Consider the following 24,625-nt stretch of genomic DNA (forward strand, 5'->3'; position numbering starts at 1 on the left):
TATCATATTATTTTGTTTATCGAGTTCAGGTTTTTCGTTTTAATAATTTGGAATAATTTGGTTTTGAGAAGTTCAATGCAAAAGTGGAAAACATAGAAAAGCTTCTGACATTAAACTACACAAAAAACTGTAAGAATTTTCACTGTACATGAAATATTTTTATTGAGCCTAAGTTACTATGGACGTCTGACATTGTTCTTTATTCCTTTCCTTTCTAGAACATCAAAAAAACATTTTATACCTACTACCAGATCTATTTACGAAATAGTACCAAAATATATTCACATTAAAAAAAATGATATTTAAATTCTGTAACTAGTGTAAGGATATCAGCTGTGACAACAAAACGGTTGAAAAAACCTAAGATATTGACAGTAGTACCACGGGCAACAAACGATTTGAATTTCCTACTACCAGAATGAGAATTCACCTTATAATGCAATTACATGTCTCTAATGCTTTTAATGTGATAATGAGCTTTCTAGGCTTTTAATATGTTAAATATTAATTATTTTAAGGATTACAAAATAGGTTTTTCTTTGGATTTGTCAGATAAATACGATTTACCTTACTTTGCTCTAGAAAAACAATTTGTAATCCATAAAATTGAGTTTTTAGTAACTATCCTAATAAATTATTATTCTTATTACGATTCTAGTATAATTAATATTTTATACGTCCCATTATATTATCTTGAATAAAGTATTTTATATTTAATCTGTATTTTACTTTTGCTGTCCTTTGAACATCTTCGGCAGTCGTTACGGGTAGTCAGAAGTCAGTAAGTCTGACAACCAGTCTTACCTAAGGGTAAGGGACCGGGTAACTGGGTTGAGGAGGTCAGATAGGCAGTCGCTCCTTGTAAAACCGCATCCGGTGAGACTGGAAGCCGACCCCAACATAGTTGGGAAAAGCCTCGGGAGATGATCTATGCGCTTAAGTACTTATTTCATCCGAAAGCAGGTGATAAATAAATATGTAAGTATATTTTCATAGAATTTTATTAGTCATAATTCATTACAAAACATATAAATATAATAATTTCTTATAAATGACATTTTCTATACTTACTTACAATTTACAACGATTATACATTTTTATACACATTCGGTATTGCAACAATGCTATTTAATTTTTGCCTTTTTTTTCATAATATTGTTGATTTAATACGATATTTTGGCTTTTTAACTATTACAATGAGTTGCACCATTCAACTATAACGATAACCGAACCATTTTCAGTTTTCAAATCGTCGATGTGACCAATGGGCGGCAAGTATACGGTTGATTATGGTTTGGTTATCGTAATAGTAAAATGGTGCAAATATGTGCTAATGTAATAAAATGTATTCAAAGGTATAAAAAGCAGTCTAGATTTTCTCGACTTTGGTTGTTTTTATTAAAACAAAAACATTAACTAGAAAAGTTTACATTTTTGATAGAGCCTCCATAATTTCAGTCAATTTTCTAAAGTCAAAACACTTTTTATTCACTTTTAACATTTGTACATATTTTTATGGCATTTTAAACCTATTCAAATCATTGTGCGTGCAAACAAATTGTGCTTTCTTTTATGGCAGTTTACAATAACAATATAAAAAAAAAATACTTAAAAAATTAATTGCAAAATAAAAATATTCCATTACACTGGAATGTGCAAAATATGATTAATTTATTGACTTAAATAAAATAAAACTTAAATACACAGTGTATACAGATTTGCATAGATTTTCTATTAAATATTTTAATTTAAATAATAATACAAAATAAACATTTATTTATTTTTAGTATTCATTAAAGTCGGCAACATTTGTGCATATACTTTCAACAATATTTAAATCTCCAAGGTTCAAAAAAGGGGGCTAAGTGGCTCCAGGGGGCAAACAAGTTCTTTAAAATTGGGTTCAATAAGTTCTTTTTTTATTTAATTACATTTATGGGAAAGTACTATTCGTTGCTATAAATAACTATGATATGAATAAAACTGTAATTAGACTGCTACTAAAATTAGGAACTATTATTTCTGCGGTTAATCTCAATTCTTCAGTTTCAACATATTATTATCTATTTTGTAAAGGTAAGGATTGTGGGGTAAAAAGTTCTTACTTCAATCATAAAATAAATAACACATTCAACAAGTTCACCATTTTCTATACGTATAAATATAATTGATATATTTTATTAAATATTGATATTTCACTTTGTATAAAATCGTGTAGAATCGCCAAATATTCTTGCTATTCTGAAGTTAGCCATTTGATGACACATGTGCAGTAGCATATAACCGACTTCCCCAAAAAGGACGAGGTTCTGAATTCAATCTTTTTTACTATATAAAATCGGAAACGCAAAGTTTCTCTCTTATCTCTTTTACGAACAAAACGCACAAAGATTCTTTTGAATCTTTCGTATGGCTATTTGGCCAAACTTCAGACACGCAGAGACATTTGGCTAGAACTCATACAAAAAACTCTTTACAATTTAGCCGTCGGCAATAACCTACTAGCTTCCCTGAAACCCGTGTCCGTAGCGCCGTGAACGGTCGAGAAATGTGTGTTATCGGTGGCTTCACCCGCGAATAACACGCGTGGGGCTCCGCTACTGTCTAGTAGGGGCTCGGCCAGAGTAGCCCTAGCGTTGGGGTATTGTGGGGTCAAAATGTTGTCGTAGGTATAGCTGCCGCGGGTGTAAGGGTTTGAGAACCATGATGACCTGAAAGGGAATTGGATTTTATTAGCGTCTGTTATATTTATCGGCACGAATCTTGAGCTCTGACCTTCACCTGCGCAGTAGTAATTTATTGGGTCCGTTTTGTGGCATGAAGTGAGGCACGGGGGCGGGCTAAAGCGGTGATTGGCCAGCAGTGCATCGCGTCATAGCCGTCACTCGGGATTGGTTCTTTGCTAATAAATCACTTCTGCGCAGATGTAGGGCAGAGCTCAAGATTCGTGCCGATAACTATACTGAAATATTAGCTTTACAGAAAAAAATGTGTATGCAATTATGGATGTAAAACTCCGCTAGTTAGACTGAAATTTGGTACAAAGTATAGTCTAGGGCTTGAGAAAGGACTAGGCTACTTTTTTAGGGTGCAGGGATGTTTCCTCGAAATGCTGAAGGATTCGCCGGGTAAAGCTGGTAAATCTTTCTAAACTAAACTTATACTAGTAAACTTACCCTCATGGCTCTGCAAGTGCTGCACCCATTTGAAAAAATCTTTCACAGTTGAGAAGTTATACTATCCCGGTGTATTATAGGCTAGAACTTGCCCCAGGAAAAGCTAGTATATATATAAATAAAGCTTTTTATATATATACTAGCTTTTGCTTGGAATAGTGACTTCCGGTAGATTTTTGGTTTGACCAATAGATGGCGCTATATGTCCGGAATAAATTTTATTTTTGTTTTTTTTTTTGTAATAATAACTATCCTATGTCCTTTCTCAAGTTCCAAACTATGCCTGTACCAAATTTCACACAAATCGGTTCAGTAGTTTAGGCGTGAAGAACTTCTTTTACATTTATAATATTTGTTAGGATGTATATATTTGTATGAAAATGATAATATCTTACCTGAGCATAGCAATAGGCTCCGGTATAGTCTTGCCTTTGCCCATGAACCTCCTCACGAGTTCCATCACTTTCCTCTTTACGACATCTTCAGGTAAAGTTTCCACCTAAAATATTACGAGATAGTATACCAAATGCTTTGAGCCTAAACAATGTAAAGTTCAGTCAAATAACTTTGCCACCACGAAGTTCTGAAGTCAAAATGTACGAATTACATTATGCGTCAGCATGAGCCGTCAAATGGCTGTCTTCAAAGTGGTAAGTTTATTTGAAGTGAACTACATATTTCTTGGTAAAGTCGATCTGAACTTTACAACGCTTTATTAGTCTACAATACCACTAGGAATATATTTATGTATATGGAACTTAACTTTTGACTGTAAGGTACCTCTAAGATAGGTACTGGATAAACTTAAAGATTGACGGGGAAGCAAGTTTATGTAATTATCATTGTTCGTTATGTGTAAAATTACCCAGATGGACTTTACCAATTCCGAGTTATCAATCGTGAAATATGAAAATAGGTTTATTTGATTTTCAATGCTTTCATGCGGCCCATGCATATACTACTCATTTGAGACCATAAATAGATCTTTCAAATATTAGCAAAAAAATAATGCACCAAGAAATACTAACCAACTTAGCCCCATCTCCACTTGTCCACAACGTTAGTGCGTGCAATGACCCCATTGGGGAACTCGCCCCAAATATCTTAGTAGTCCACAAGTCCTCTTTAGAGACTTTCGCCTTTTCCTCCCCGTTCCAAATAAAGCCAAAGAAAGTAGCTGTTTTTGGCCACCATGCTTTTGGGAAAAGAAGTACGATTTTATCGACGACCCCAATAGCTAGTTTGTCGATAGCCTCGGCTTTATCTTTCGGGAGACTTGGCGAAAATATTGACGTGTGTCTGGAATATTTTGTGAATGTTCAGCGGGGTGGGGTGAATTTGCCAGAGTAAAGAAGGTGGGGCGAAAAAGTTCTTGTACCAAATGAATTTTATACCCCGATCATTTTTAGTGCAGTTTACAGTTGCTATCAGTCAATACAAAAAACGGTGTTTTTCCTTGAAAACTGCTATATAGCTGTCAACTGCACAAAACATTCGGTACATTACCATACACAATTAGTGGAGAAAGGAGCAAAATAAGTTTAAAACCGTTATGAGGTTAGACAAATTAAATCTGGCAAACTAATCCCACAAGACAATTATTTTGTCAATTTTTTCATTGACTATTAAAATAATGAATTCATTATTAGACTGTGCATAGAGAAATAAACATCCGCCATTATAAAAATAATATTGTCCAGACACGTTGATATTCACGCCAGGATGCAGCTGTCAGCCATAGACAAGCAATGTATGTGATCTTTCCAATTTTTATGGATGCAGTAGGTGATTTCATTATCCCTATGAAATTCCCGACTGAATAATTTTAGAAATGCATATTATAGTGTGTATAAATTCATGGATTAGAGTGTTTGGTATACCTATTGACCTATATTTCTTTATTTAAGAGTGACTAAGCTGAAATTACACATTTGCGCACTCCATGGCAACTTTGTCAAAAATACATATTTTAGGTGCTTTTACATCTTGTCAAGTTTAATATGTGAATCTACCTTTAGTATCCTAATTTAGCAGTCCGATAACTTATAAGTATTTTTAGTGCCAATATCCCAACATGCAATCATCACCTTTGTTAAGTCCAAGAGTTTCATCAAATAATTCAACCTACCAATTTAGCGACTTCCCCACAAGACCATAGAGTTAAAGACTTGCTATTCCCCATAGGGGGCGAAACGCCACTGAAATTTGTCACCCATTCTTCGTCATCACTCAAACGTTTTTTGTCATCACTTTTCCATATAAATGGAAACCATTTTGTCTTATCCCACCAGGCTTTTTCGAATTCAAGTATAACCTTGCCTACGACACCAATAGACAATTTCTGTATGGATGTCACCTTTTGTTGAGGTAATTGTGGTCTGAAGAGGGTGTTGTATCTATAACAAGAAGATTTTTTATTTAAGGGGGCTCGTGGCTAAGTGTCTATTGAAGTTAAACTGAGGCTGCTACATAGGTATAGCTGCGGGATTGTTTGCGCGAGTTACCGCGGCGCTGGTACATAAAGGGCTTAAGAAGGAACATGGTGGGGTTTAATCAGTAAGAGTCTGACACTCCCTCACGCTGCCAACCCACAGCGGGAGGGGTCATTTGATGATTTCCCGTCAAAATAAACTCTGTTCTTCGTAAGATTATTTCACTGTGAAAACTTCGACCTTAACGATTGACTTGCTAGACAAATACTCATACAAATGTTCTTGCATACACCAATTCTTGTTGATACCCCAACATGCAACCACCTTTGTTAGGTCCAAAACTTTTACCAAATAATTCAACCTACCAATTTAGTGACTTCCCCATTAGACCATAGATAGAGTAATAGACTTGCTATTCCCCATTGGGGGGGAAACGCCACTGAAATTCGTCACCCATTTTTCGTCATCACTCAAGCTCTTTTTGTCATCATTTTTCCATAGAAATGCGAAAGATCTGTTGCTATCCCACCAGGCGTTTTCGAATTCAAGTATGACCTTTCCTACGACACCTATAGACAATTTGTCTATGGCTGTCATTTTTGCTTGAGGTAATTGTGGTGAGAAGAGGGTGTTGTGTCTATAACAAGGAGATTTTGTGTGTTATTGGGGCTCATGGCTAAGTGGCTATCAAAGGGAAGATAGGGTGATATGGACGGTTTGTCGATGAGTGTTGTTTGGGCAGCGTTCGGAAAACTACGCAATGTCTTTTCGTCCGACATACCTCAGTGCCTCAAGACAAAAGTCTTCAACCAATGTGTGTTACCAGTGATGACTTACGGCACCGAAACGTGGTCTCTCACTATCGGCCTCATCTCAAAGCTCAAAGTCGCTCAACGAGTTATGGAGAGGGCTATGCTCGGTGTTTCTCTACGTGATCGAATCCAAAATGAGGAGACCCGTAAACGAACTAAAGTCACCGATATAGCCCACCGGATTAGCAAGTTGAAGTGGCAATGGGCAGGCCATATTGCTCGCAGAGCAGATGGCCAATGGGGTCGAAAAGTGCTGGAGTGGAGACCACGGTTTACACATTGACATACATCGTTAGCTTAATAACCATTGTGCCGTGTGTTCGCATACAGTTAGAACCATGTTCTATATTATTAATACCTATAATTTATTTATTAGTATTTTGTACGTTACGATATTAGATTAGAACCTTTGTTAAATTAACCAAAAATTAGTCCTGCAAGAGCCTGTTAACAGGCTCAGATCTTGCAGGACCAATTTTTTCTTGCAGGCTGTTAATATTTCTTCTAAAATCTACAAGTTTAAAACCTAATCTAATATTTGACCTACCAATTTAGCAATATCGCCATTTATCCAAAAAGTTAAAGCATAATCTGTGCCCTTAGGAGTGCTAATTTCATTTAGCCTTGTTGTCCAATAATCCTCCTTGGTAACACCGCTCTTGTCTCTGCCTTGCCATAGATAAAGGAACCAAGAGGCGTTGGAAAACCAATGGCTATCAAATAGTAGGACGACTTTCGCTTCGACGCCCATAGACATTTTGTCTATGACTGTGATTTTTTCTTGAGGTAGTGATGGAGAGAATAAATTGTTGTGTCTAGAAAGGAAAAAATGTTGACAGTGCGAAACATGAAAAAAGCTATTTAAATTTTATAGTGTAGGTAATTTCTCCTTTGCATTGGAAATTACGGCAAAAAAAAATATTAAGACTATTTTTCTTGTCTTAAGATTACTGAAGTTCTCAAAATGAAAACGGAGATCAACAATTCAATACATGCGAGATTTCCCCTTGGTGCGGCACTGTTTGTCACACCGCATGTATCTCGTGGTTTACAACCCGAACATTACTAACATGTCCGCGACACTGCAACCGCCGCGCGAACACATGCTAGCTTTCAAATGACTCGCGTTAAGAAATCATTTTTTGTTCGCGAACAATTTTGGAGGAATTCCGGCATAAAATCAAGTCCCTTAAAAATTGCCCATCCACGAGCTGGCCGCAGCAACCGCAGCTTAACCTTTAATAAATCTTCCTGTGGGGCTGCTACTTAGCCACGAGCCCCTCTAAATGTATCACACGATTTTTTTGAAGACACTGATTCCATTCTTTCTGTCGGTCTGTCCGGTTCCCAAACCAAAACTATTTAAATGACTTTCATGGGTAGGTAGGTACTTCACATATAGTCTAGAGCCTGAGAAAGAACATATGCTTCTTTTTATTCGGGTGCTGGAAGAAGTTTATTCGGAATGCGAGTGAAACCGCGGGGAACAACTAGACCCAATAACAAACTCATCTATACTAATATTATAAAGAGGAAAACTTTGTTTGTTTGTTTGGTTGTAATGGATAAACTCAAAAACTACTGGACAGATTTTAAATATTCTTTCACTATTAGAAAGCTATATTATCTGCGAGTAACATAGGCTATATTTTATCCCGGTGCGGGTAGTAGCTCAAACGGGACGCGGGTGAAACCGCGGGAAAACGGCTAGTGGTGATAATATATGCATACTTAAAACCCATATTTGAATAAAATTTTAGGTCCCCAAGATACAGGACCGCCTAGTTTGGGGACCACAGGACTGATAAAAATGCCTCTTGTAAGGTACGCGAACATTTGTATTAATCTACCTCGTTATATTAAGAAGTGATTTGTTTATGTAACTGTGAATAAAAACATTTATTGTACGGTAGACTGCACATCAGTGGTAACTGTCATGCACCTTAACTCAATAGTAATAAGTGCCATTTTCTTATAAAACTGTTACCATTGACTTGAAGTTGACTGTACTGGGTGGAAGCGAAGGTGATATATAAACTTTGACCTTTAAGCTCCGATTTTTAAGCCGCACGTCATGCGTACAATATCTTCAATTGTCGATTGCTTGCAACAACTATCCCCAGAAAGTGGCATTGACAGCCAAAAGCTTATTTATCATACTTAAACCGGTTTCGATAAACGAGAAACGATTCATTTTACTCACGGAAGGTAGTTTTTGACAGAAGCATCATGGAGCCAGTAAAACGTAGTGATTATATTAATTATACTCTCTGCATGGAACGAACCATAGAGATATTAGCATAGAGCGCACAACTGTTATGCCAATCGGGACACCTTGTTTCGCACGGTCGGTCAGCCCCATTCTAAACTATTTATTAGCTTGTATTATGAGTGCAAACACAACTGATAAACTACATAATATAATAAAAAATATATTATACTTTACATATCTTTACTAATATTATAAAGAGGAAAACTTTGTTTGTTTGGTTGTAATGGATAAACTTAAAAATTACTGGACCGATTTTAAATATTCTTTCACCATTAGAAAGCTATATTATCTGCGAGTAACATAGGCTATATTTTATCGCGGTGCGGGCAGCTCCCACGGGACGTGGATGAAACCGCGGGTAAACAGCTAGTATCTTATATTTTGACTTCGAAAGCTCTTTCACTCCAACCTTTAGACGCATTTCTTCTTCTTACTTTAATTTTAAGGTTTTTTTCTACCGTTCGTAAGCAAAACCAATTGTTTCTCGACCATAGAAACTAGAGCCCCATACATTCGAATCGCAAAAAGCAAATTCGTATCTTCGTAAGCAATTTGACCCCCCATTCACATCCCTAATTGCTATACTAACCAATTTAGCTACATCCCCCTTAGTCCATACTGTCATGACGTTACTGGCCCCCATAGGGAAAGAAACCTGAACCAACTGTCTCCCCCAATCGTCCCCCATCGCTTCTTTATCCCTCTTATCCCAAAACAAATAAAAATTCTGTTTGCCCTCCTCCCAAAATTTCTCGGGGAATCTTAGTATAATTTTGCCTATCAAACCGAGTGTTAAACCTTTGTCTATGGCCGTTATTTTTGCTTGTGGCAACCCTGGCGTAAATAATGTTGCGTGTCTGAAAAATAATATTTTTGTGTTTTGCTGTTTAATTACTGTTTTAAAAAAAATATGTTGACTGTAAAAAAAAATATGTTAATTACGCTACTTATAACTCTAGAAGTGCTCAGCCGACTTCGATGAAAATTGGTTTATTCACTACGTAACACCGTAGTCAGGGGGGTAAAAACTGTGGAACATAAATACTAAAACAGTTAGACTTTTGATAATTATTTTGTAGTCTTTGGCCTGTGGTTCCGTTGTTTTTCACAGTTATACGACAAAACCGACAAAGATAAAATTTGGCATAAAAATCTTTCTTCACAATGACCAATTTGGTCAAAATTCAGTCATCTATATTAGCTTAGCAGGGAGTCAGATGTAGTCTGACAACCAGTATTGATGTTGAAGAGGTCAGATAGGCAGTCGCTCCATGTGCCACACAACTTCCAAACTCTGGACTGCTTTGTGAAAGTTTCCGTCCCGGGAATCGAACCCGAGACCTCGTGCTCAGCAGCCGCAGGTCCTAAATACGAAGTGCCTAGGCAGATCCTTACCTCTCCTTCAATACTCCCAAAGACACGGTAACGATAATGTTCTTCGCTCTATAGGTAGTGCCATCCGTACATGAGACCATTACATCAGCGATGGGATCCTGAGGCCAGGAGATCTGGGAGACTTCCTTCTTCAACTTAATGTCCAGGGTCTGGTAGCCAGAAGCCAGAAAGTCTGACAACCAGTCTTACCAACGGTTATCGGGTTGCCCAAGTAACTGGGTTGAAGAGATCAGATAGGCAGTCGCTCCATGTGGCACACAACAACTCCAAACTCTGGACTGCTTTGTGAAAATTTCCGTCCCGGGAATCGAACCCGAGACCTCGTGCTCAGCAGCAGCACTTGCGACAGCTAGACCAACGAGGCACTTGACGACCTAAATACGAAACGCCTAGGCGGGTCCTTACCTCTCCTTCAGCACTCCCAAAGACACGGTAACGATAACGTTCTTCGCTCTATAGGTAGTGCCATCCGTACATGAGACCATTACATCAGCGATGGGATCCTGAGGCCAGGAGATCTGGGAGACTTCCTTCTTCAACTTAATGTCCAGGGTCTGGTAGCCAGAAGCCAGAAAGTCTGACAACCAGTCTTACCAACGGTTATCGGGTTGCCCAAGTAACTGGGTTGAAGAGATCAGATAGGCAGTCCCTCCATGTGGCACACAACAACTCCAAACTCTGGACTGCTTTGTGAAAGTTTCCGTCCCGGGAATCGAACCCGAGACCTCGTGCTCAGCAGTAGCACTTGCGACAGCTAGACCAACGAGGCACTTGACGCCCTAAATACGAAACGCCTAGGCGGGTCCTTACCTCTCCTTCAGCACTCCCAAAGACACGGTAACGATAACGTTCTTCGCTCTATAGGTAGTGCCATCCGTACATGAGACCACTACATCAGCGTTGGGATCCTGCGGCCAGGAGATCTGGGAGACTTCCTTCTTCAGCTTAATGTCTAAGGTAGGGTAGCCGGGACCGTTTTTATAGGTGTTCTGAAAAGGTTAGGTTTAGAAATATTACGAAGACATTTGAGGAGTGGTGGCCTAAAGGTTAGGGTCCGTTCAGACAGACCGGCTCGGAGAGTATCGGTGCGCATTTTTCTTTTCACACAGGCCGGAATGAAAGAGCATGCAATCGGAGCCAAACGTCTGCAAGACCGAGAAAAAGTATGCGATCGGAGCCGGTTGGCTCCTCTTATTATCTCACACCGAGCACCTTCGATGACAAAAGCAGTGCCATGCAAAAAGAAACCTTACTACAAATACTATGTACTCGATTTTCAACATATTAAGAATTTGCTCTCCTCCCCGAGCCGGTCTGTCTGAACGGACCCTTAGAGTACTGGCCTATAAAGTGTTATTTTGTGTTTTTTCTAAGTTAACCTCGACTGTATCTGAGTAAAGGTGAAGGAAAACTTCTTGAGGAAACATGGACTATAAAGTCAGAGGACCATCGTCATGACGAGTTCCTCCATATTTCGGAAAGCTCATTAATCTTTGGCAGTCGTGACAGGTAGTCAGAAGAATGTCTGATAACCATTAACTGAGTTAAGGATCTAATATATATCTTCGTTCCGTATTAAACACTGGTTCTCAGCTCCATTCAGCTAGATTGAAAACCGATCAAAATATAAGTTGGGAAAAGACCAGGCAGATACTAAGAGATAAACGTTCCTTTTTTATAGAACAACATTTTAGTCTCAAATTCACAGAAAAGAGTTAACTAACCAAGGGGTATCGGGTGGCTCGAGTAACTGGGTTGAGGAGGTCAGATAGGCAGTCGCTTCTTGTAAAGCACTGGTACTCAGCTGAATCCGGTTAGACTGGAAGCCGACCCCAATATAGTTGGGAAAAAGACTCGGCGAATGATGATTCACAGAAAAGAGTTGTTTTAAGAAAACAGACGTTTATGCTGTCGGTGAACTTCATCATAAGTGGTAATGAGATGATCACCAACTCACCAACAAGATTTGAAACAGCGTCTTATACCCGTTCCTATGCCAGCTCATGTGCTGATGCCCGTCCAGCTCAGTATACCTCGTCTCCGTAGACACGTCATTCCAAGAGTTGGAAGACTCGTAGTTGTCTATGACCAGGTCTAGGAACTCGAGCAGATTGTCTATGAAGTCCTTATCTTGGAGGAGGGTAGGGTGGTTCGTTTTTATGTAGTCCATTAGACTGGAAAGGAGAGAATACTTTTTTGTCATTGATGATAGGGAGAGTAGATAAGGGAGTTCGTAAGAGAGTAAAGGAGGGAGTATGTAGGGGAAGTATATCGGGGTTGTTCATAGGGGTAGTACATAAGAAGGTATATAGGAATAAGAGGTGTAAATACGACGAGTTCCTAAGGGAGCACATAAAAGAGTACATAGAGGCAATACGCTGGGGAGTACATATTGGATAAAAATAGAAGAAATAAGTATCACAAAAGGAGATGGCCAAAAAAAACCCAGAGTCGACAGAAACTTCGTATGTATGGTTGGATTCAGTATAGTGTGTAGATTACAAAAAGTATTTCATATCATCCAAAAACCATGGGGTTCTCTTTTTACAAGGTTTTTTCCAAGAAGATTTTAGTACATAAAAAAACCTTAACTTTTCTGTTTGCAGTTCACTAAAAGTTGCGCAAAGGATAAAAACTTTACACTCAGGTGTACATAATATCTGTTATTATAGCACTATACACGAGTGATGGTTTAGAGCTGACCTGATGATGGAGAAGAGAGAAGGTCAAGGGAACTCGGCAATGGTAAATATTAACTACCTCGTATTTGGGCTTATATTATTCGCATTGACGAGAACTTTTCACTAATGTGACTAGTGATTATATTTTTTTACTTTTAAGTTTTTTTTTATTAACCTTTGCCAGTTCAGAAGTTTACATATAACAGGGAAACCTCTTCAAGTAGGTAAGGTCGGTACTTAGTCGTAGGTATCTGGAGTGGTTCATGTCACTAGTGCAATGGGTGGGGGTCAAAACTCAAACTCAAGACCTTTTGATTACCAGGCAAACTCTGTAACTATGGTGATGTTACTCTTCGCATGTATAACGTTAGTATACCATGTTTTTTATGGTCCTTTATGCAAATAATCTTTAAAATCAACATAAATTCAACATAACCTATTTTTGTGAAAATATGATATAGCTCCTATACCCCATGGATTACAGACTGGATTTTTTGGCACCATCAAAGGTCTATCATAATGAACCCATTGGTGTCCATTTCGTTGCTGTCGATTCTGGGTTTTTTTACTATGAAAATTTGGCCATCTCCTTTGAAAATTACTGCCCACTACGGTAGTACCTCTACTGTATTTTCACCAATTTCCGTTTCAGTTTCCTGTCTCACATACTACCTAACTCTTCTTCAACTCCTCAACTGCACTAAAAAACTCACCGCTTGGTGATATACTCCCCCAGCGGCTCGGGTACTTGAGGCGGGTCATCCACGACTCCCAAGCGGCAGGGGTCATTTAATGACTTCGGAAGGGGTAATTTCATGACTTCGGTAGGGGTCATTTGGTGACTTTGGGAGAGGTTATTTGATGACTTTGGAAGGGCTTTTGATGCCTTCGGAAGGGGTCATTTGATGACTTCGGAAAGGGTTATTTGACGACTTCGGAAGGGGTCTTTTGACGACTTCGGGAGGGTCATTTGATGGTTTCCCACAGAAAAACTCACCGCTTGGTGATATACTCCCCCAGCGGCTCGGGTACTTGAGGCGGGTCATCCACGACCCCCAAGCTGAAGGTCATGAGCTCGTTCAGCAGCTGTTTATCGCCGGAGCTGCCGTCTGAGCGGTACACGTCGAAGTCCAGATCTTGAGGGAGGATTGACACGTTATTCTGGATTGCTAGGTCGTAGACTCGAGAAGGGAACTGGCCGTGGATCCTGGGAAAGATGGTTGCACCATTAAACAACGATAACAAAATGTACATAGAAATCGAACGTATAGTTTTCCCAAAAATCAATGGTCAATTAAATTCTGAGCACAAGTACGCCTACCTATACGTATATAGTAAATTGGTTTACCATTAATCCATAGCCACCAAGATTATACCCCATCAGAAAGTTATTCGGATCTTAGATCGCGAGTGAAACTGTATGTACAATTATAGTCAAAAGTTATTATTCCGTATAGACCGTTATATTATTATTATTCTATATATTACAGCTGCTTACGAAACGTCAATAGCTAAGTGTAATTCTATAGAGTAGGACTTAGGTACATAGAAAAACTGGCAAGAAACTCCATACGGCTATATTATTTTGCCACTCACCATTCGACCCCCAACTCAACAACACCGTCGCCAAAAGGCAGTGTTCACCCGGCCCCCGACCCTGTCCATGGCTTCGAACCCCAGCACTCGCTCTCCCGCCTTGCCAAGCATGAAGGTACTCAACTATAGTATAGATATAATACACTACTCACCACTCCGCCCCCAACTCAACAACACCATCGCCAAAAGGCATAGTGATAACTCGGCCCCCGACCCTGTCCATGGCTTCTAACCCCAGGACTTGCTTACCAGCCTTGCTGAGCATGAAGTTACTCAACTATAGTATAGATATAATACACTACTCACCACTCCGCCCCCAACTCAACAACACCATCGCCAAAAGGCATAGTGATAACACGGCCCCCGACCCTGTCCATGGCTTCTAACCCCAGGACTCGCTTGCCAGCCTTGCTGAGCATGAAGTTACTCTACTATAGTACCTATAGATATGTTAAGCTACTCACCACTCGGCCCCCAACTCAACAACGCCATCGCCAAAAGGCACAGTGTTAACTCGGCCCCCGACCCTGTCCATGGCTTCTAACCCCAGCACTCGCTTGCCAGCCTTGCTGAGCGTGGAAGCAGCCGTGCAACCAGCTGCCCCCATGCCTATGATGATAGTGTCATAGGATTCCGGCATTGTGGCGCTGAAAATGGAAGAAAAAGAAATTAACTAGATGTATTTTTGAAGACAGTTGAAACTTCTCGAGGAAACGAATTCTTGACTGGATAAATTGGACGGGTAACTGGGTTGAGGGGGTCAGATAGGGCAGTCGCTCCTTGTAAAGCACTGGTACTCATCTACATCCGGGTGGACTGGATGCCGACCCCAATATAGTTAGGAAAAAGGCTTGGAGGATGATGACTTCTGGGACTAGATAAAAAGTAGCCTAGAGGTAGGAGCCATCTCAAGGAGAAACTAGTTGAAGACTATCTGTGTACAATCAACAGCACATCAGCATATATTTCTTCAATAGACTTTCAACGCTATCACAATAGTTGAAGGGTAATGTTTGATTGATAAAATTTGACAGATTCGGGTAGATTGACCTGCTGGTGTCTGTACCAAACATTTAAATCATTTCTGTAGTTTTGGCGTGAAAGTCAGACAGAATTACTTTCGGATTTATAGTTTTAGTAATACTAGCTGTTTCCTGCGATTTTAGAAAATTCTTCCCATTCCTGGACAAAACATAGCCTACGTTATTAGGGAGAGTGTATCTTTCTAATAGTTAAAGAATTTTTTAAATTCTTCACTAGTTTCAACAAAAAAAATGTTTCCTTTCCTCCTTATTTTATTCCTTAAAAGTTACAATTCAAAGGTTTAATGAGCTATCTTCGCAACCAAGAAGTTTAGATAACACAAAGATATTTCACTGCCATCCAAGATATGACCTTAGCAAGGGCAGCTTAACTTTTACAATCAATGCCATACTTGTTGAAACATCACTAAATGAGAATTTACAAAGGCAATTATGATTTAAAACGCCATACAAGAACTCAATTTTGGACTTTAAATGTACCGTATTAAGGTTTAGTTTTAAGTAGTCTTATTTATTTGTCAATAAAGTCAATAAAGTCAATGTCCCTATCGTATCATTGTACCTACAATTGTGATGATTAAGAACATCATTTGATATGTAAATTGATAAAAGATTTATTTTTAGCATTTTTTTTTAAATGACTGTGTTGTTGATATGGTAATTAATAAAAAATAATTATAAAGAGGAAAACTTTTACCCCCTAAAAGGCTACGAAACTATTGAACCAATTTAAAAATTCTTTCACTATTGGAAAGCTAGACTATTCCTGAGTGACATAATCTATATTTTATCCCAGTACCTACGGACACTAGTTCCCACGGGGAACAAGTAAAACCGCGGGAAAACATGTATGTTTTATAATTTTGTAAAGATCGACACTTGCAACTTGACATGCAGGTGTTACTTGGCAACAAGATCTATGAAATAGTTTTACTTAACAAATATTGATGTTGCTTTTTAGCTTGCTAGCTAGTTCCCAATTCCCAGTTTCACCCGTGGGAACTACTGCCCATACCAGGATGAAATATAACCTGTGTTACTCGGAAGTAGCTTTCCAATAGTGAAAGAATTTTTTAATTGGTTCAGTAGTACCCTAAAGGCTCGGGGCCCTCAGGGTACAAACAAACAAAAAAATATTTAAGAAATAGTAGTATAGATAAGTTTTAAGACAAGTTTCAACTTCTGTAATGTTGCATGTAAGTTCATATTGTTTAATTATAAAGACAATGGATATTAAAAACAATATCTTATTGAAATGTAAACAAAACATTAATATTTAAGTATATTGAACTTGTTATGGTAACTTTTAATTCTTTTATTAACAAAACTGGCTTCCGCCAGTGGTTGCACCCGCGTCCCGTGGGAGCTACCCGCACCGGGATAAAATATAGCCTATTTTACTCGGGGACAGTGTAACTTTCCAACAGAGAAAGAATTTTTCAAATTGGTTTTGTACTTTCAGAGCTTTTACAAACAAACAAATAAAGAAATAGGCAATCATATTGCTATAGAAACCTTTGTCATAAATAAAAAAATATATGTTTCAATACATAATTAATTAAAATATATTTAATCTCACTGGAAATTGTTATCATAAATAACCAATCAAAACAATTAAAAAAAAAGTAATAACATAGAGATAGGCACTCACATCAAATGATCGGTAAACTCTAAAAGAAAAAAAAAAGAAAAACTCGTTTAGTCGATTCCTGACCTCCAAACAAAGTTATCAGAAGTTTTGACAACGCACCTTTGAACCGCTACTATTATTTCTATAGGTTATATACTTGCACACGTGTAACACTGAGTAAATTCACTAGATATGTAATAATTTATGTAATATGCCACTAGGTTAACGTTTTCTTATCTTATATGATAAAGTTGCGATTGAATTATTTTTAAATTATCCTCGTACAAGCTTATCTTGGTTTGACGTTTATTTTCACACGGGGCTTCAAGGCTGCCAGCACTAGAATTTTATTTTGCCTAAATGTCAAATGTCACTTGAAAAGTTGCGGGTAGAAGCTTGCGATTTCCCTTTTTTGTATAATCTTAGGAAAAATATTTATTTGATTAAATTGCATAAGGCATGCACGTTTTTCATCTAAGACGTCGTCCTAATTGACAGCGATTGTACGATGACACGATGCGTTCTCGTCGTTCGATGAGTTCAAACATACAGATTTCATCAGTGTCCTATTTGAACTTCGCAAGTGAGATAGTGAGATCATGAGATGAAAAACGCATCGCGCCATCGTGCGATCGCTGCCAATTAGGACGACGCCTAAAACACTAATGTTTCACGCGTCAATATCAAATTAAAGCATAAGAATGCAGTACTTTAACAGAATTTACTTATAGCAAATATTAAGCTATTAGTTATGTACTAAACATAATTGTCATCTATCCACTACCAAAAGAAACACTATAGAACCTATGTATTTTATTCTTCAAATCCCTTTCCCAACTCACAATTTACCCGCTTTAAATGAAAAATAAATTACGTTGCAACACTCCAACTGTCACTGTCAAACCTGGCGCGTTTCATTCTCACAGCCAATTTCTTAATCAAAAGTAAAAGCCAAAGTAAAAATCAGAGTAATGTCTAATGTAAAAGTAATGGTCAAATTCGCTTTTTCTATTAGTTTTGATGTCACTTTAGCCTTGTTAAAAAACGAATTTGACCGTTACTTTTACTTTAGACATTACTTTGACTTTTATGTTTGATGAAGAAACTGGCCGTCAGTGTACAAAAGTTAGAATTTATTTATTTTTCAAAAAGTCTATGAAATTGGATATGAATTAATTCAAGTACATATATTCAGATTCATAGAAAACTACCGCACTACACTACCGGGATATAAAAGTTATTCACTCTCACAAATTATCGACACAAAATCGGCAAACACCTGCTTTATGTCACCAAACTTCGACTTCGCCTTAACAACTAACTGCCTTCCCAAATCCCAAACAAACTAGTTATTCTGATAATAAATTGTTCCAATTCAGAGCTAATCTAGTTTTTAACAGGTAAACTAGCGGCTTCCGCTCGAAGACAATTTTATTATTGATGATTTTAATGGTTCCGCGAAAAGGCGCCCACGCCACGTAACTACCTATTATCTTACGGAAGATAGATGGATAGATGTACTTTATTAGATTCACCAATTTTACATTTTAAATCTTAAATTAGTTAAAGTAGGTGACATAATGGGCGGTCTTGTCGCTAAGAGCGATCTCTTCCAGACAACCTCAGGATGGATTGACACGAGAAGGAAAAGATTTTAGTCAAGAATTCTTTGATTAGGTACTTCTTTGTATCGTATTACATGATGATCATCCTAGCCGAATGTTAGCTTTAAGGAGGTCAACCAGCTCAACAGGACATATATTATAGCTCACAAGCATTTGCACAGACACAGATGCACTCATTATAACTTCACACTCATCGAACGATGGGACTGGCAATCCCAATAAAAACAATCGTAAAGTTCCTAAAACCCTCAAAGCAATTTCGGCCTGATCCGGAAATCGAACCCGCGTTCCCGTGCACACCAGTCGCGCAATGCGACGACTGCTAAACCAACGAGACATTCAAGCATTATGCATGTGCTACTATACAGCCCCGGATCTAGGGGGGGGCAAGCCGGGGCCTGTGCCCCGGGCGGCAAATTCAGGGGGCGGCAAAATCAGGCGGCTGCCAAATTCACACTTCACAGACCAATGGATAACGTGTTGTAGGTTCAGAGTAGTAGATAGATGGATAACTCATCATTTATTTAACTTTGACCACGGAATAAATAATAGCACAAGTACAGCAATTTCATGGCCATATCAACTTGACCGATATCCTGCACCACTGCACGAACATTTATTATTCACGAGGCGAAGTTTTAGCAAACTAAAACTGATTAAAAATTATTTGTGATCATCTATGAGCCAAGAACGCTTATCGCATATATTTATTTTTATTTTAAATCCTACATCACAGATTACTGTAATGGTTAGGTACCTACAGCGCCATCTTAACCTATGGTGCAGGGTGTGCGCATGACCCGGGCGCCTTGCTCGGTCTCAGGGGCGCCATGGGACGCCCCACCACCAGGAAATTTCGATACTGACAAGCAAAGTTTCTAAAAAAGTCGCCTTCGCTTTGTTTGATTGATCATTTTGATTATTTTTTACTTTTAACATCTCATCTCAACTAAGTGAAAAAATTCTTGCTCGCTACGCTCGCGGCTAAATGACAACGCGGCTGTTTTTCTGATTGTTTATTATTTTTATTGACTCGGTCGTCGGTCATTGATTCAGTCTCTAATCACGTTTTCTTTTTATTTGTACATAATTCCCAGTTAAATTTGTGAGTCTTCACACAAATAATTTAAAAAGATTCGCGCTCGCTACGCTCGCGGCTACTTGTTGCTTTACAATGTCCTTTATCAGGTACTTTTGTGTCGCGGGCTCAAAAAATTTCGCGCTCGCTTCGCTCGCGCAATATTATACATGCATTGCCTGAATGACTTCATAAGTCAAGTCCACACTGCCTTAACTTTTATAAGTCAAATGCAGTAGAGCTTTTTTTTTTATTTGTGTCAACATGTATAAAACTTAGTTTTTAAAAAAAAGTCTAATTTATGGCAACTTTTTTTTATTTTTAAATAGTGTATAGATTGAAATTAACGAAAATTAAGTTGGAACGCCAAAAATATAGCTAGAATAATAAATATCCGAATACATAATGGAAAAAGCTACGTGATCACTTCCAGAATGTGACTCTATTGAGTATGATATTAACAAAAAACTACACAAAATATTATTAATATTTTTATTACTAATTAAAGAAAACAATCTTGTCAAAAGGAAAAAACACAATACACGACAATTCTTTGAACGTTTTATAAAAAAAATCAAACTTCAATTTCAATTATGTGACTTTTGATGCACATCGGATATTATTTTTTAAAATATTAAGCTATAATAAAAATATATTTCTGCAGTGATCCCTAGTTATGAATCAAAATTAAATTCCTGTCCATCGAGCGAAAACAGAACAAAACAGTATTTTATAAAGAATTTTAAATATTTTTTTGTTTCAAATAGAAAACAGGGACAGTCACGCAACTGAACGTCTGAAAAGTATAAAGCTTCATCTACATGGACGCTATTATTATAATTATGTAATATTCCAGATCAACATTTAATAATAATCAAGAAATACTATATCTTTTCAATAATGGAACAAATAATAACAAAAAAATATTGTACCTCGTTTACATAAAGATTGTAAACATGAATAAAATAAAATTGATCCCCACAGAAAACTATTATTCTGAATTTCTGAAACAACATCACTGTTTCCATGTAAACTTAATTTTATAGGATCAGTCATGTTGTGACTTTGAGCTCAGCCCGTATGTGACCATAGATTTGGTCACAAAACGGAAGTCACATTTTCATACTTGCCGATTAGAAAAAAATTATAAATAATTATTTGTAGTTCTTTTCCATTTGATGTCATTTTAAACAATAACTTAAAGAAATGGCGGTTTCTAGAAATAAACAGCAATCCTAATATTTGGTTACGCTGTAGTAAAATTCAAACACAAATCTGAACATAAATTCCGTTCTTGTACGGAGCCAGCAACAAAACGTCTACGTTCCTCAAAATCCTTTTGACTTTAATAGTAAAGTAAAGTAAAAACCAGTAGTATGTCTAAGTAGTGCCTGTTTCAAAGTATTAGGACCCAAAAATTGTGGCTTAAAGTACTATAAAATGCGGTCACAATACTGAATGTTCAGGATGGATCAAAATTTCATCATCGTAGTTTTATACGTTTTTTTATGTAAATAAGCCAGAATATTACAAATTAATTGATGAATATTATTAAATGATGACATTTAGAAACTAAACCCCTTAAAAAAAGTATATCGTCCGTAGAAAAATCGCGAAATATTCTTGATCCAATCATACGAATTCAGCTGGGGACAAGCAAAAAAAGCCTACTCCTGTTTATTTAAATGCTGTTAAAACAAAATAATGAATAATTGGAACAGAAACTAATATAATAAATTAAAATTAAATGTATATTCTTTGGTCCAGTATCTTTAAAAACTCAAATAGTTAATGGGTTTAACAATGAAATTAGGTCAAATCCGGGGGACAAGCAAAAAACGCACTTTACACAAATAAAAAAAAAGCTCAGTAGCGGCGTAAGCGGGGGGCGGAGGGGGCGGTCCGCCCCGGGTACCACATCTCGGGGGGTGCCATCTTGGTCGACACATATCTGCATGACCAGGATGGCGCGGGTAGAAGGGACAAGTCACATTCTTATCTGCGAAGAATAGGTTCACTACCATTTACTGTTTCATTTTATTTATATTCAAATTTGAAATAAAACTACGACAGAGCATGCGCGAGACATCGAGGCGGTCACCCCTCTCAGTCCGACTGTCACCCCTCTCTTATATGTTTGCTTTATCTGATTACTTAAATTAATTCCTCAAAGTTAGAAAAAAAAAATCCGCTCGCTTCGCTCGCGGTTCTTTCTTAATTTCTATTTTGTTCTGCCCTTGCTTTTTGAGTACTCAATCTAACAAAAATTTAAAGCACCGAAGTAGCAAAAACAACTGTCGCTCGCTTCAGCCACGGTTTCTTTTTATTTGTGCTTAATTCAGAGTTAAATTACAGTCCTCAAAAGTAACAATTAAAAAAATTCACTTTACAGTGGTTATTTTTAAGTTGTTTAGGCGCTATTTGTAAGCGGAGGTGGAGGACTTTGGTATCTCACATCCAAAAAGTTTTGCGCAGCTGCCTCACTTTCCGGTGGTTTTTTTTTCAAACTTGTTTGAGTACTTTTGTGTTCCAAAACTCAAAAATTTCGCGCTCGCTACGCTCGCGGCTTCTTCACTGTACAGTGCTTTTTTTCAAACTTGTTTGGGTACTTTTGTGTTAACAAACTCAAAAATTTCGCACTCGCTATGCTCGCGGATTCATTTACCGTTTTTTTTTTTAAATTGTGATCTTTTGTGTCCTACATCTCGAACATTTCTGGGGCTCACTGTAGGTTTTTTTTTACTACGTGATTATAATTCTGTCGTTTTTTTTTTGGGGAGGTGGGGGATGCTCGATAAGTAGTCCGCCCCGGGTGCCACCCGATGCTACGCCGCCACTGGTCAAATGTAGTAAAAAATATATATTTATGGAGTCCTCAAAAACAAAAAAGTTTGCTTGCTGCTTGTTACAGCGCTGTTTTAAACTAATTAACTTTTTGTGTCCCAAATTAAAAAATTTGCGCGCTCGCTTCGCTCGCGCTGCTTTTTACAATTACATCATTCTGTCTCGACTTTCATGAATGACAATGAATTGGACAAATTTTTTGAAGTCCTTTACCTACCAAATAGTGCACTTCATTCGAACGTTCTTATTTATATTCCTTGTAACTACTCTAAGTACTTCAATACATAGATGGCGCTTGGGTGATGATTGCAACCAGGCGCTACATGAGCTAGAGACGGCCCTGCCTGCCTACATATTGATAGCTAAAATTATATGGATGATAAAAGTGAAAATAAACATAAGTAGGTAGGCGGGGCGGCATTTTGCAAATTTTGCCCCGTCTAAAAAAAAATGAAGATCCGGGGCTGCTACTATAACTGCTATTATTTTTATATATTTTATATTAAACCGGAGTCTTATTTAATCCAGCTTCGCAGGGGGAAGATTCCAAACTTCATAAGTCAAAATCAAAAACGTTTATTGAAACTAGGCTAGTTTTTAGCACTTTTTCACGTCAAATAATACAAAAGGACAGCACCCCCAAAACGCCCCCCTTTCACCACTGCCTAGTGTTATGGCTGGGAAGAAGAAGTGGAACTTCCCAGCAACACTGCAGTCTATTACAATTTAATTACAATTCAATATCAATTCATAAGCAGTTTAGCAAACTAGTTACAGCCTTGTAAAACTTAATATAGGTACCTAGATACTTTATGATTACGATATTAATACTTTTTGGTACCAAATGAGGAAAGATAAAGCGATAAATTAAACTAGATAGCTAGTTGGGGTGGGAAATTACCCACCTGGATTCATTTCAGTTTATCAGTCTGGCGATAGACCATAGCTTTATCTATCAGCCCTATAATGAGTCTGGTGAAAGTTATTTAGACTGTTATCTCACTGGATCACTATTATCTATAGTTATTAGATACCCACTTCATGGAAAATCATAAAATAGCTTTTCCGCCATTGATCGATTTTCGTCTGGATTGATATTCAGTTATGTTTACAACGCACTTGAAATATACAAGATATAAATATAAATATGCAAGCTCTCACCATTTTAATCTATACTATGTAATATAATACAGAGGAAACATTTTTCATTGAAAAATTCTTTCACTGTTGGAAATTGGAAAGCTACACTCTTCCCGAGTAACATAGGCTGTATTTTATCCTGGTACGGGCAGTAGTTCCCACGGGACACGAGTTTTTACCCGCGGGAAAATGGCTAGTTAGCAATAGATAAAAAAAAACATATCCTTTATTTAAGCATAACTGAAGCTGCTCTCAGTTAAATTTTGCTCACATCATCATCATCATCTCTTCATCAGCCTATAGCAGTCCACTGCTGGACATAGGCCTCTCCAAGTGCACGCCACTGAGATCGATTTTCGGCTTCTCGCATCCAATTTTGCTCTCAATTAACGATATTTATTTTTACTACTTTTTCCTTACTTATAAGCTTGTATATTTTAATTATGACTACATTATTTTAACTTAGTATGTATACAAAAAAAAAAAAATTAAAAATCCCGCCCACACCCCTTTTAGAAAATGCACAGCAAACCCTTTTTGGAAATAAGCTAGCAATCAATTTGAGATGTTCACTACAATAAAAACACTATTATTTTTAAAAAGAGGTTCTACTTACGGAGTAGGATTCCCGCGCACGGCGACCGCGCACAGCACGACACTTAACCAAAACATGGCCGACTGTATCTATAGTCTATGGCGCAATGTGGCGACGGCGGGAATTCGCGCGCATTTATACTGATTGACTGGTTATCAACGACCAATGGCTAATGTAAACAACGAAAAAAGTTTATTTAGATAAAGCACTTAGGTATTTTGAGTCAAATTCGAAAAATATAAAATTAGTTTTAAGCTTAGTATGATTTCACACTGCAGTATTTCTAGCGTGTGTGTGGTCTCGGGT

The 24,625-nt window shown here is 37.7% G+C and overlaps 2 protein-coding genes across 7 annotated transcripts; both read right to left on the bottom strand.

The window, feature by feature from the left end:
* Positions 1–983: 983 nt before the first annotated feature.
* LOC124644438 (lysine-specific histone demethylase 1A-like) lies at positions 984–24,451 on the bottom strand. 6 transcript variants are annotated; one of them, XM_047183787.1, is made up of 8 exons: positions 24,341–24,450; positions 14,829–15,011; positions 13,766–13,975; positions 12,045–12,261; positions 10,898–11,076; positions 4,205–4,475; positions 3,572–3,675; positions 984–2,711 (listed from the first exon to the last, which is right to left on the bottom strand). In XM_047183787.1, exons 1-8 carry the CDS (start codon positions 24,394–24,396, stop codon positions 2,474–2,476), a joined length of 1,458 nt encoding a protein of 485 aa, XP_047039743.1. In that variant the 5' UTR covers positions 24,397–24,450; the 3' UTR covers positions 984–2,473. The 6 variants fall into 6 exon arrangements, with proteins under 6 accessions (XP_047039743.1, XP_047039744.1, XP_047039745.1 ...); XM_047183788.1 differs by lacking the exon at positions 4,205–4,475 and adding an exon at positions 5,305–5,572; XM_047183789.1 differs by lacking the exon at positions 4,205–4,475 and adding an exon at positions 6,968–7,235.
* On the bottom strand, positions 9,120–10,891 carry LOC124644439 (peroxisomal N(1)-acetyl-spermine/spermidine oxidase-like). Its single transcript, XM_047183794.1, has 2 exons — positions 10,493–10,891; positions 9,120–9,549 (listed from the first exon to the last, which is right to left on the bottom strand). The coding sequence occupies exons 1-2, from the start codon at positions 10,570–10,572 to the stop codon at positions 9,147–9,149; spliced, it is 483 nt and encodes a 160-aa protein (XP_047039750.1). The 5' UTR covers positions 10,573–10,891; the 3' UTR covers positions 9,120–9,146.
* Positions 24,452–24,625: the final 174 nt, after the last annotated feature.

This window comes from Helicoverpa zea, chromosome 30, assembly GCF_022581195.2.
Source record: "Helicoverpa zea isolate HzStark_Cry1AcR chromosome 30, ilHelZeax1.1, whole genome shotgun sequence".
In the NCBI taxonomy this organism is placed as follows: Eukaryota; Metazoa; Arthropoda; class Insecta; order Lepidoptera; family Noctuidae; genus Helicoverpa; species Helicoverpa zea.

What these genes read in the sequence shown, in the direction of transcription:
- LOC124644439 (XM_047183794.1), bottom strand. Translation starts at nt 10,572, where the DNA reads ATGGTCTCATGTACGGATGGCACTACCTATAGAGCGAAGAACGTTATC. An exon ending in TTGGGAGTGCTGAAGGAGAG is followed by an intron (nt 9,550 to 10,492) that starts GTAAGGACCCGC and finishes ATTATTTTTCAG; the next exon opens with ACACGCAACATTATTTACGC.
- LOC124644438 (XM_047183787.1), bottom strand. Translation starts at nt 24,396, where the DNA reads ATGTTTTGGTTAAGTGTCGTGCTGTGCGCGGTCGCCGTGCGCGGGAAT. An exon ending in GTGCGCGGGAATCCTACTCC is followed by an intron (nt 15,012 to 24,340) that starts GTAAGTAGAACC and finishes TTCCATTTTCAG; the next exon opens with CGCCACAATGCCGGAATCCT. An exon ending in CGCTGTTTCAAATCTTGTTG is followed by an intron (nt 11,077 to 12,044) that starts GTGAGTTGGTGA and finishes TAACCTTTTCAG; the next exon opens with AACACCTATAAAAACGGTCC.